The following is a 13836-nucleotide window of genomic DNA, read 5'->3' on the forward strand; positions in this document are numbered from 1 at the left end:
GTCTTTATTCCCGTAATATCATGTCTTTATTCCCGTAATATTGTGTCTTTATTCCCATAATATCATGCCTTTATTCCCGTAATATTGTGTCTTTATTCCCATAATATCATGCCTTTATTCCCATAATATCATGCCTTTATTCCCATATCATGCCTTTATTCCCATAAGATTATGTCTTTATTCCCATAATATTATGACTTTATTCCAATACTATTTTGACTTCATTATCATAAAATTTAGACTTTATTCCCAAAATAGTTTGACTTTATTCCCATGATATGTTGACTTTATTCCCATATTGTGACCTGATTCCCGTAATATTGTGTATTTCTTCCCATAATATCATGTTTTTTTCCATACTATTTTCCCATATTTTTCCCATATCAAGCCATTATCCCCACAAGATTATCTTTATTCCCATAATATTATGTCTTTATTCCCATAAGATTTTGACTTTATTCCTAGAATATATTATGACTTTATTCCCACAATATTATGACTTTATTTCCATAATATTCTAACTTTATTTCCATAATATTATGACTTTATTCCCATAATATTTTGACTTTATTCCCATAATATTTTGACTTTGTTCCCATAATATATTATGATTTTATTTCCATAATATCATGTCTTTAGTCCCATAATATTCTGATTATATTCCCATGATATTATGACTTATCTCCAACCTAATTTTCCAAAAATGACAACTTCATTTAGTTTGCTTATAATAATAAAAAATTTAAAAAATTATTTAATATCTCAGCTCTATGTGGTTTAATTATGGTACTTACGGTACTCGTAATGTTATGACTTTATTGTCATAAAATCCATTTTTTCTCTTTATATTAGTACCTTTTATTCTTAAAATTGCACTTTCTTCTTGTCAAATTGCTGCCACGAACCACGGGCCGCAAACGGCCCACAGTTTGCACACCCCTGTATTAATGGAGCCACTGTCTGTACAAAGTCTTAAAAGTCCCAATGGGGTTCAGGTCTGGACTCTGTGGTCACCACTCCGGCTTTCCTCCTAGCTGTCTGCGCTGTTTGCGACCATGTTGAATTCCACCAAGCTGAATCCCAGCCAGCTTGACTCCAGCACGCTCGTTGCCGTGGGATACGCGGTGTGTGGCGCTACAGCCACGGACATGAGCTCGTTTAACGCCGTGGAGTTCAGGTGAGCACGTGAACACGTTTACATTTTACACGTCTGTTTTGTTTTGACTGTTTTTCTCGTGTTTTCCCCCCCGTGGATGATTTCCCAGTAAGGCGGTTCTATGGCTGGGTCAGCTCAGGTTGGCCTGCTCCGAAGAACAACTGGCGGCCCTGGTGGGTCTGCTGACCCACAGTCTTGCGTTTGGACCCATTAGTTCCTGGGGAATGGATGTCTTCATTGAGATTGGAGTTCTGGCAGGTAAATGTCTTTTTAACGTGATTTATTCCTAAACCAAGGTTTGGTTTTTTGTTCCTAAACCAAGATGCCTCGCTCCCTCCACCTCCCTGTGAACGAACGTTTGGTGGTGGCTGGAGAGGCCGTAGGGGCCAACTGGCAGCCATGTTTCTGTCACAATACCCAGCTGCAGCTGTAACTACAGATGTAGTTTACCACCACCAGTGTGTGTGGCAGAATAATTGATTCATGTCATTGTGAAATGCTTTGGGTGCCCTGAAAAAAAAAATGTTGTTAATATTATTGTTATATGATAACTTATAATAATAATGAAAATAATAATAATAATATTGAAAATAATAATAATAATGATAATGAAAATAATAAGAATAATAGAATAAGAATGTTATTAATGTTATTAATATTATTGTTATATGATAATAATAATATAATAATAATATAATAATAATAATAATAATAATAATAATAATAATAATAATAATAATAATAATAATAATAATAATAATAATAATGTTAATATTATTGTTATATGATAATAATAATAATAATAATAATAATAATAATAATAATAATAATAATAATAATAATAATAATATTATTGTTATATGATAATAATAATAAAAATAATAATGATAATAAAAATGTCATGAATATTATTTTATATAACAATAATAATAATAATAATGAAAATAATAATAATAATGAAAATAATAAGAATAATAGAATAAGAATGTTATTAATGTTATTAATATTATTGTTATATGATAATAATATAATAATAATAATAATAATGTTAATATTATTGTTATATGATAATGATAATAATAATAATAATGTTAATATTATTGTTATATGATAATAATAATAAAATAATAATGATAATAAAAATGTCATGAATATTATTTTATATAACAATTATAATAATAATAATATTGTCATTAATATTACTGTCATATAATAATAATTTTATATTTATATTTATATTTTTATTTTTATTTTTATTTTTATTTTTATTTTTATTTTTATTTTTATTTTTATTTTTATTTTTATTTTTATTTTTATTTTTATTATTTTATATTATTATTATTATTAGTGTAGCAGAGTGTGGCCAAAGTGTGGACCGCAGCATTTTTTTTACTGACCCGTGGAACATTCTAGAAAATATAATTTAACTCAAAAACTTGTCAAAAAAAACTAAAAAATTGTCAAAAAACAAGCTATTAAAACAAAAACAAAATATTAACAAAATAATTGAAATATTAAAGAAAACATTTATTTTTTTTTATAGTTGTATCATTATGAGATACAAACAAAAAAATGAATGAATGTATAATTTTTTTACTAAATTAGGTTGCAGAAAAAGTTTTGTGATGAGAATAAAGTCTAAATATTAAATCAGAATTACGAGGGAAAAAATGAGTAAAAAAACAAAGTTGAAATAGTCGGAAAATTAAAAAAAAAATAGCTGTAAATTTACAAGAATAAAGTCAAAATATTGAGATGATAAAGTCATATTCTAATAAGAAAAGTAAGTCGCAATTTTAAAGTGAAATATGATAGTATTTGTAGTTTGTATGTCGTTTTTTTCTATTTTAGATTGTTTAAATGTTAATTTAATTCAATATGCAATCAGATGAATGTGCAGGACACTTAATTAGAAAAAATATATGTTACAGTTAATTTTATTCAATTATTAATTCTATTTCCTGTGGATGCCGATGGAGTGGAATGGCCCTTAAAGTGTGATCCTCTCACATGAATTTTATGAACTTTTTACAGCTGGTCTACCAGATATGGCCATGTCAGCTTTGGTGAAAGAGCAAATAGAAGGAATCTCCCCATTGGCTATCTCGCTGATAACACCTGAGAAGTTTGCTGTAAGTGTTCCGCTAAAGTGTTTTTAAACGTGTGCTGGGATTTGGCATTCAGACGCTAATTTATGGCTCTTCTTTGTCATCGTCATCATGTCTCAACCACGTGAAGGTGGTGTTCCACCAGAGGCAGATAAGCATGTTCTCCTACGAGCAGGCGGCTGCGGTGACAGACGCGCAGCTCTCAGCGCTATCGGACGTTCAGAGGACGGCGCTGGCTATGGTGCTGATGCCCTGGGAAGACAGACATGTGGACTTTCGAGGTGAGGAACGCTCACACAGATGCGTGATACCGCGTTTCATTTTTCAAACTATTTCTAATTTCCATACAAAGTCACGACCCGGTTTTAGTTGAGTCATTTTCATATCTAATTATTTGTATTATCTTTGAATTATTTTTTAAATATATATATTTTTTTCACTTTTTTAAGTAATTTTTTGTCATTTATTTTTTTAATTTTTAGATGTTTGTGTTTTTCAGGAATATTTATTATTTTTTACACTATTATTTAAAGTCATTTCTAATTTGTAATTTTTTATTTTGTACACTTTTATTCAAGCCTGTACGTTTTTTGCATTTGTCTTTAAGTATTTCAGTAAGAAGCATTTATTTTTTATTATTTTAAATGTTTTCTTATAATTATTTGCTTTTATGTAAGTCAATTAATTTTTGACATTTTTAAAGTAACTTTCATTTTTTTTACATTTTTATTTAAGTTGGTATGAATTTGTAATTATTTTTTTAGATATTTGTACTTTTTTATTTAAGTCGTTTTATTTATTTGTTTTTTGTGTGTTTGTATTTATTTTTTATTGTTGTTTTTTTAAATAATTTTCACTTCATTTTTTACTTATTTTTTTACATTTTCTTTCACATCAATTTATTGTTTTTATTTTTACATTTTTGGATTGTTGGGCTTATTTTGAAGTAATTTTTTATTTATATAAGTTTTTACATTTTTATTTAAGTCTTTTTTATTTTTATTTATTTCTTATATTTATTTAGGCCTCCCTTTTGTTTTTTTTACATTTTTATTTAAGTTGGTATGAATTTGTAATTGTTTGTTTAGATATTTGTACTCTTTTATTTAAGTTGTTTTATTTATTTGTTTTGTGTGTGTTTTTATTTATTTTTTTATTGTTTTTTTTATAGTTTTCACTTCATTTTTTTAACTTATTTTTTTACACTTTTTTCATGTCAATTTATTGTTTTTATTTTTACATTTTTGGATTGTTGGGCACATTTAAGTCATTTTTTTATTTATATATTTTTTTACATTTTTATTTAACTTTTTTATTTTTTATATTTATTTAGGCCTCCCTTTTGTTTTTGTGTATTTTGTTTACTTTTATTGATGTCAAACCAAGTAAATGTATTTGTTTTATACATATATATATATATATATATATTTTCACCTTTTGATTACATATCCAAAGTGAATTTTAGAGGAATCTATTAAGGGATTTTGTGAGGGAAATGCATACAAATAATGCACAAAATACAATTAAATTATCAAAAAAATGATATTTTATTTATAACTGTACAAGTTATGTATTTCCATAAAAGTCTGATATGAGTTGTATTTTCCATATTTGATTGTCCTTTTTGATTTGTTGTCTCATAACGTATATACAATATATATATATATATATATACGTATATATATAGTACTATATACAGTATGTACTCTATTTCCAATGATTTGTCTTTAATCCTCCAGGGAGGTCACGGGGCCAGGTGGTGTGCTCCAGTTCTTTGTGCCTGATCCTGGCCTTGCTGATGGTTCCGATGGTCCTTGTCCATCCCGGGTCATCACCCCGCTAACCCCTGCTGGATCAGGACGGGCCTCCTCACCCCCTCTATAAGCAACAATATATCATTTATCATATCTCCATTTAACAAGCACTTCTGAGAGGATAGTTAGTCATTATTTATGTTATAATGTACTTTTATGATGTTTATATTTATTGTATGTATGTATTGATTTGGGAGTTGTTCATACTCGTGCTCACTTCATGATTAAAGAGGTATTCATACTTTTTTTTTTGTCTGAGATACACACTGCTTCACATTATTAAAAAAAATATTTAAATATTTATCATATGAAAGGCATTACCTGAAGAACACAATCAAAGATGTGACGTCACAGTGACGTCACCATTTGTTAGCAAACTGCCCAACTGTTTCCAAGCAGTCGTTAATGAAGAATATAAGAAAGAAAACAAGTTGCGGTCGTATATTATTATTATTATTATTATTGTTGTCTTATTATTGTATTCATATTTGTATCCTATCGCTAAAAGAGGAGACAATTAGGTCACTCCCAGCGGTGACGTCGTGAAAGTCGGATAGGAGTGAGCATTCGACGTCGCCTGTCAAACATTAGCATCACAGCCAACATGGCGGACTGGGGTAAGACACCAACTTGGAGCTGATAGCAAGGAGTGAATTATTCACTCGTCACCGTCTTTGATACACGAATCATACGTTCCTTTGTTACAATAAACGGGTTGTAATTCTTAAACATTTAAAGTAGTATTTTTTTTTATTTTATTTTACAGACGCTGACAACTTCGAACCGGAGGAGCCGACTCAAAAGGCGGCACAGCAGGACAAGTGGGAAGGCGAAGACGAAGACGACGAGGTTAAAGTAAGCGAATGTGGGACTTTTAATAATTTTAATAATTTATTTTTTATCGAATGGAGTTAAATATGACAGTCAAACCCAAGCGCCACCTTCTGAGCTAGCCCAACTAGCTAACGTTAGCTAGCGGCTAACTCGTGTGTAACATGAGTGTAACCAGCGCGTGACTTGCCGTATTGTCGATATAATGTCGTAATATCCAATTTCCCGGCGCTTTTGATATTAAACATGGCGACGTATTTTTTTTTTTAGATATTAGTTAGTTAGTGAGTTATCTACCCACAAGTCTCAGGGCTAAATTCACGTAACTCCCAAGCTAATCTCGTTTGACTAAGCAGCCTTGCTAACATGCTGGCTAGCTAACAGCGCTTCACCTTGCATTTGGAAACTACACCAAGTCGAGACGCTAGCTTCGTCTCCCGAACGCGACTTGAAACACGAACGATACTAATCGATACGATACGGTGCCTCCGAATCGGTTGTCATGAACGATTTGCCGATTTTGCATTCTGTGTAACGAACTGAACGCTCCGGATTCACACGCTTACAACATGAGGTGCAAGCTAGCTCACCCCGCTAACTGCTATGACACAAACACCATCTTGGATTATTATTATTATTATTTTTTTTTTAATAATATTGGCAAATATGGTAACGGTGAAAGTGTTTTTTTTTCTTCGGCACGTTGTATCGGTTTCTGCACCGACATTGATGGCTCGGGGAAAGTGCTAGTTTGGAGGCCCCTTCAATTGTTCATTTCTGGAAACAGAAAACGGATGACTGGCCACTGTATTAGGTACACCTGTGCTGCCTTTACAAATATTTTCATACTCATTTCTGATTGACACACTCGCAGAGGTAGTATTTAACTATATTTCCATGTATTTGTATTACTAAATAACTACTAAGTGCATTATTTAACTGCAGTTTGAATACTGGAAATCCTCAATTAACACTGTACAAATACTTTTACTGGACTGTAAAATAATGTGTAAACTGTTAACGCCCATATTTGTGATTAACACATTCAATCCCAGACATTTTTCAAATTTTAACAATGTGAGTACCGGCTATTTTAGATGATTATGAAGAATATGTTGTTTCTAGATAGATAGACTTCCTTTATTGTCATTGCACAATATCAAAATCGCATTTATTAAAAACAGAAAAATATATAAACTTTGTCAGTGCTTTGTTTCCGATTTTCTACAAGAAAAGCTCCGATAAAACATTCCATTGTTCTCAAATATCTTTTTTTTTTACACAAAATAAGATGAAAAATAAATAAACAAATCAAGAATAAAGAAAATCAATCGATCAGTAATAAATAAATAAATATAATAATAATAAAAACTTAAACCACATAAAGTTGGTGGGTAGACAAATTATTTTTTTCAGATTAAAATGAACAAAAGCATTATTAGAGCCCTGTAGACATGACAAAACACGACTATAGTCACATTTATACTCTTTTTATTTACAACATATTGCGCAACTGCAGGGTCTTGAGACACACGCTAACTCGCAAACTAGAGCGCTAGCGACCTAAACAGTAGCCTTCAAGTTATTTCCTTTAAACTTATTAGCGAAAAACTTACCACTTCCACACAGATAGGGAGGATAACTATTAACAGTTATTTAACCTTTAACATGAACATTAATCAAACGTAATAATTTTTTCTGGGTACATGATACCATACAGCATCCATATCAAACATTAAACTTTCACATCAAGGCGGGGCCTCAAACTATTTGGCCCGCGTGTTTGAGACCCCTGGCGTAAACAGTAATGTGTACAAATAATTTAAATAATTTTGAGTAAATAATAATAATTTAAAGTTTCTGGTGTTTATGGTACGTTTTCTGTTCTTTAGTAATCAGCAATAGAACATAATTAGGTTTCAGGAAAATATAAGTTCCCAACAAAAAATGGCGGAACAACAGATTTTTGTGAAATTATAAAATTCAAGCGGAACTTTTTTTTTTTTTTTTTCTTAATTAGAAAGTGACCCACTTTGTTTTCTTCACAGGACAACTGGGACGATGAGGAAGAGGAGGACAAAAAAGGAGAAGCTGACCAATCTGGTATTTTATTAAATGCTCGCACCTTGACTCTTCTCCCGGCACGGTGCCGCTTAAACATCTTTTATTTGTGTACAGACGTTCCAAAGGTGTCTGAAAAGAAAAAGTTGAGTGAGAAGATTAAAGAGAAAGAAAACCGTTTCAGGAAAAGACAACAGGAACTAAAAGAAAAAGAATCGGAAGTTCAGGTGAGTTTTTTTTTTTGTCTCTCCCTTCAACTCGTCCGTGTTGTCTTTTTTATAACGTGTTTTTATTTTTATCTAGCAAGATAATCTTAGCCCGGAAGACCAACTTGCAGAAAAGTTAAGGGTGCAGAAGCTGCAGCAAGATGCCGACTTGGAGTTGGCAAAAGATGCCTTCGGTAAGACTGGAGATGTGCCCAGTGAAGTATCTTAGTGGGTTGTTTACATCTTTTCTCATCATGTACTACTATGGCCACCATGTAGATTTATTACCAGCGATGACTGTGCATGTTATTGTAATGGTAATGGTTTTATTTCATTTGAACATGCATCAGATTACAATTGAATGCATCACAATCAGTTCCCAGTTCCACATGTCCAAAAAGGAGTAGGAAGAAGCAAAGCTTATTAAATCCTACCCCTCCATCTGGTACTTTTACAATCAGTAACTGTTACATTTGTTCACTTCCTGCTTTCCTAATATAATTTTTTCTTTTATTTTTCTTTTATTTTTCATTTTAGTTTTCATTTTAGTTTTATTTTAGTTTTACTTTTATTTTTTATCACATACTGAAGTACGAGGTGATATGACCATACAATGACATAATGGGTAAAAAAATGTATCGGTATAATTCAGTAAAAAAATATATCAAATGTATTTATATTTTATTATTATATTTCTATTTTGTATATATATATGTATATATATATTTTTTAATATATATATTTTTACATTCTGTGCATTTTTTTACATTTGTTCACTTCCTGCTTTCCTAATATAATTTAAGCGATTTATTGTGTATTAATTATTTATTTTGTTTTATTTTATAATTTTATTTCATTTTTTTAATTTAAGTGATTTATATTTATTTATTTTAATTATTTTGTTTTATTTTAGTTTTATTTTATTTTTACATTTTTTATTTTTTGTCACATACCCAAGTACAAGGTGATATGATCTGTTTGAAGATGAACTACATCAGCAAGTTTATTTGTGATTTTGGAAATAAGGAGTTGGCGGCATTATGAATTATCCTTACTGACCTTTTTTGCAGTACATTTAGCGAGTGAAGATTGCTTTTATAGTTATTAGCACCATATTTCCACACAATAAGTAAGATACGGTAGAACCAGAGAGCAATAAAGAGTGTGGAGTGATTTTTCTGATTGAGAACAAATTTTGCTTTGTTCAATATTGAAATATTTCTGGCCACCTTATGTTGTATATTTGTAATATGAGGTTTCCGGCTCATATTTTCATCTATTGTGATCCCCAGAAATTAATTTTCGTTCACCCTTTCAATGTCTACACAGTCTATTTGTATTTGCTGGTGCGTGTCCTTTCTGCTGTTAGCAAACCGCATGATTTTAGTTTTATTTAGGTTCAAAAAGCAGTGGTATTAAGTTCATCTCTCAACATAAATTGTCGGTTTCAGGAGTCGGAAGCTCTTCAGTAGCTGGCATTGATGCAATGTGTCCATCTTCCAAAGAGGACTTCACAGAGTTGGAGAAACTGCTGAAAGAAAAGCTATCCCAGTTTGAAAAATCAGTGCATTATTCCAGCTTCTTGGATTCCTTGTTTCGGGAGCTCTGTATCGCACGTAAGCGCGTCTATTCCCAAATGCCTGTGTCCAAATCCTGACTTCTAACGCTTTGTTTGTTTGCGCTTTCTCAGTGGAAGTGGACGACTTGAAGAAAATCAGTAATTCCCTTTCGGTTCTACTTAGTGAAAAACAGAAACAAGAAAAGGTAAGAGACTTGAGTGCTTTTTATGACAGTTTGTTACTATGGCAGCCAGAGGGCACTGTTGGCACGCTACCTTGCTACGCTAGCGGCCTGCTGTGATACTATATATGTTAAAACTCATATTTAGAAAGTAAAAAAAATATTTAAAAATTAACTATACCCTGGGATGATAGAAGTAGAAAAATTACTATTGGGGTGTTATTTCACGCCTCTAAAAAAATGTTAAAACTCATATTTAGAAAGTTAAAAAATTAACATTGAAATCTATATCATGAATTTAACTCTAATTAACCATTATAAACAAGTGAGTACTGTATTTGTTTTACTTAATTTTGCCTTCATTTAGTTTTTCTAAAGCTCGAAAAGGCTTAATTTAATTCCTTTAAACTTATTAGCGCAAAACTTACCACTTCCACACGGACAGGGAGGATAACTATTAAGAGTTATTTAACCTTTAACATGAACATTAATCAAACGTAATAATTTTTTCTGGGTACATGATACCATACAGCATCCATATCAAACTTGCGCGGGCTGCACTAACATTAAACTTTCATATCAAGGCGGGGCCTCAAACTATTTGGGCCGCGTGTTTGAGACCCCTGGCGTAAACAGTAATGTGTACAAATAATTTAAATAATTTTGAGTAAATAATAATAATTTAAAGTTTCTGGTGTTCATGGTACGTTTTCTGTTCTTTAGTAATATTTTTTTTACTTTCTAAATATGAGTTTTAAAACTCATATTTAGAAAGTTAAAAAATTAACATTGAAATCTATATCATGAATTTAACTCTAATTAACCATTATAAACAAGCGAGTACTGTGTTTGTTTTACTTAATTTTGCCTTCATTTAGTTTTTCTAAAGCTCGAAAAGGCTTAATTTAGACCAAGAATGTGTAGAAAAAGGCTCACTTCTCTTCCCGTGTGGAAGTGGTACATTTTTGGCTTCTCCTTTTCAAATTAATTTGAAACACTTAAGTTTACTAGTTAGCTCGGTATTTTGCTACGCTAGCGGCCTGCCGTGACACTATACCCCGAATCATGTGACGTAAAGGAAGGATGATAGAAGTAGAAAAATGACTATTGGGGTGTTATTTCACGCCTCTAAAAAAATGTTAAAACTCATATTTAGAAAGTTAAAAAATTAACATTTAATTCTATATCATTAATTTAACTCAAATTAACCACTATAAACAAGCGAGTACTGTATTTGTGTTTTACTTAATTTTGCCTTTATTTAGTTTTTCTAAACCTCGAAAAGGCTTAATTTAGACCAAAAATGTGTAGAAAAAAGGCTCTCTTCTCTTCCCGTGTGGAAGTGGTACATTTTTGGCTTCTCCTTTTCAAATTAAAAATGAAAAATGACTATTGCGGTGTTATTTCACGCCTCTAAAATATGTTAAAACTCATATTTAGAAAGTAAAAAAATATTTAAAAAAAATTATATTTAATTTTACCTTCATTTAGTTTTTCTAAACCTCGAAAAGGCTTAATTTAGACCAAGAATGTGTAGAAAAAAGGCTCTCTTCTCTTCCCGTGTGGAAGTGGTACATTTTTGGCTTCTCCTTTTCAAATTAAAAATGACTATTGCGGTGTTAATTGACGCCTCTAAAATATGTTAAAACTCATATTTAGAAAGTTAAAAAATATTTTTAAAAAAATTATATTTAATTTTACTTTCATTTAGTTTTTCTAAACCTCGAAAAGGCTTAATTTAGACCAAAAATGTGTACAAAAAAGGCTCTCTTCTCTTCCCGTGTGGAAGTGGTACATTTTTGGCTTCTCCTTTTCAAATTAAAAATGAAAAATGACTATTGCGGTGTTATTTCACGCCTCTAAAATATGTTAAAACTCATATTTCGAAAGTTAAAAAATATTTTTAAAAAAATTATATTTAATTTTACCTTCATTTAGTTTTTCTAAACCTCGAAAAGGCTTAATTTAGACCAAGAATGTGTAGAAAAAAGGCTCTCTTCTCTTCCCGTGTGGAAGTGGTACATTTTTGGCTTCTCCTTTTCAAATTAAAAATGAAAAATGACTATTGCGGTGTTATTTCACGCCTCTAAAATATGTTAAAACTCACATTTTGAAAGTTAAAAAATATTTTTAAAAAAATTATATTTAATTTTACCTTCATTTAGTTTTTCTAAAGCTCGAAAAGGCTTAATTTAGACCAAGAATGTGTAGAAAAAACACTTAATATGCATGTTGTTTGACTAGCGGGCTGCAGTCGCCCGCAAACAAGTGGTCACCGGTCGATTTTTTTTTTTTTTTTTTTTTTTTAAAACGGCGAGAGTGACGTAGCGTCGTTTTTCTCTCCCCAGCAAAACAAAGGCAAGAAAAAGAAGAAAGGCGTCCTACCCGGCGGCGGTTTAAAAGCACAGATGCGAGACGACCTGGACTATGGCGGCTTTGACGGCGGCTACGCCCAGGAGTACGAGGACTTCATGTGACACAGGCTACAACGGCCACGTCACGCCCCCCCCCTCTCTCTTTCCAACCCTGAGTGATGCAGCTCTACCTTCTTATGCTGTCCGGTGCCATCCTGGAAGATCAGAACTTTGTGTTGCCCCCCCCGCCCCCTTTTCATCATGCTTCAGTGACTTCAGGGACTGTACTGGAAGCATCCGGTCTCACCTTCTTCACTCTTTATGTTCAAACATATGGAATTGCCTTTTCTCTCTCTCTCTCTCTCTCTCTCGCTCTCTCTCTCATCACGCATCTTGGACTCTCACGCACATTCGCATCATCATCATCAAGTTTATCTGTTCGCTAACTCGCTTCCCGTTGTCTCCTTTCCAGGGCTCATTCGGAATGAAATGGCGCTCCGGTTCGGGAATAGCAGACGCCGTCGCAGTTAAACACACACACACACACACACACACACACACGTACGTAGGGGACATAGAAACAGAAGGTTCTATGCAAATTCTTAAAAAAGCAGAATGTCATGTGTATATATATATTTTAGGTCTCACTCGTGGATGGTTTTCTCTAACAGTATATAGTATCTATAAGCGGGTTGCCAAATACAAAGCAATTATTCAATCTTTATGAATGGAGATATTTTATTCCGGGGGAATGGAAAAAAAAAAAAAAAACGATGTTTATTTTCCCAGAAAAGCGCAGCACATTTTGAAAGATAAAAGGGAAAAATATAAAAGTATAAATAATTGACTTAATAACCACCACAGCCATTCTTATCAGTCGGTCTCTGGGATTGTTTTGGGAAAACAATGGAGGCAAGAGTATTATGTTTTTTTTTTTGTGCATGACAAAATATCATTTATACTAGCGCTGAAAACTGGATGCTAGAAATTGAGTGAACATGTTTAAAAAAAAAAAAAAAAAAAGGTCTCTAATCACTACAACTGCAGGCTTGTATCAAGTGTGGCGAGGAAAAAAAAAAGGGGGGGGGATTGATTTCCGGGGTCCCCCCGCCCCCCCCATACCGTGTCTTCATATGGGCTACAGCCATTTTGAGAGCGATCTGTTTTCTCTTTTTCTAGAAGTTGACCAGTTGCAATGTTACATGGAGAATTGGCTTCTGTGTTGACATTAAGGCGTCTGCAGTATTTTATAAACATTTAATTTAATAAATCACTGGTCGAAATCGTGTGTGTCGTTTTACTAGGCGGGACAAGACGTAACGAGATGAGACGATACGCCAGATTGGATCAATGAAAAATTCATTTCTTTTATTTAAAAAAAAATACATAAAAATTCCTTAAAATTTTTTTTATTTATTTTTTTATTCTTGAAAAAGTTTTTAAATGTTTTTCATTCATTCATTTTCTACCGCTTATCTTCACGAGGGTTGCGTGGGGGTGCTGGAGCCTATCCCAACTGTCTTTGGGCAAGAGGCGGGGTACACCCTGGACTGGTGGCCAGCCAAT

At 32.1% G+C, this 13836-nt stretch overlaps 2 protein-coding genes across 2 annotated transcripts in view; both read left to right on the top strand.

Moving 5' to 3' along the window:
- The window catches only part of strc1 (stereocilin 1), a 33021-nt gene extending 27708 nt beyond the window's left edge, over window positions 1-5313 (top strand). Inside the window, 5 exon segments of the mRNA XM_078793782.1 lie at window positions 1035-1177; window positions 1266-1414; window positions 3191-3288; window positions 3395-3545; window positions 5004-5313. Coding sequence (XP_078649908.1) covers window positions 1035-1177; window positions 1266-1414; window positions 3191-3288; window positions 3395-3545; window positions 5004-5107 — 645 coding nt within the window. The 3' untranslated portion in view covers window positions 5108-5313.
- Window positions 5314-5531: 218 nt separating this feature from the next.
- On the top strand, window positions 5532-13553 carry eif3jb (eukaryotic translation initiation factor 3, subunit Jb). Its single transcript, XM_058078329.2, has 8 exons — window positions 5532-5695; window positions 5845-5933; window positions 7958-8012; window positions 8088-8197; window positions 8274-8370; window positions 9628-9792; window positions 9867-9940; window positions 12265-13553. The coding sequence occupies exons 1-8, from the start codon at window positions 5683-5685 to the stop codon at window positions 12391-12393; spliced, it is 732 nt and encodes a 243-aa protein (XP_057934312.2). The 5' UTR covers window positions 5532-5682; the 3' UTR covers window positions 12394-13553.
- The last annotated feature ends 283 nt before the right edge of the window (window positions 13554-13836 follow it).

Source organism: Doryrhamphus excisus, linkage group LG1, assembly GCF_037039965.1.
Source record: "Doryrhamphus excisus strain RoL-2023G ecotype Guam linkage group LG1, RoL_Dexc_Guam_v1.1, whole genome shotgun sequence".
In the NCBI taxonomy this organism is placed as follows: Eukaryota; Metazoa; Chordata; class Actinopteri; order Syngnathiformes; family Syngnathidae; genus Doryrhamphus; species Doryrhamphus excisus.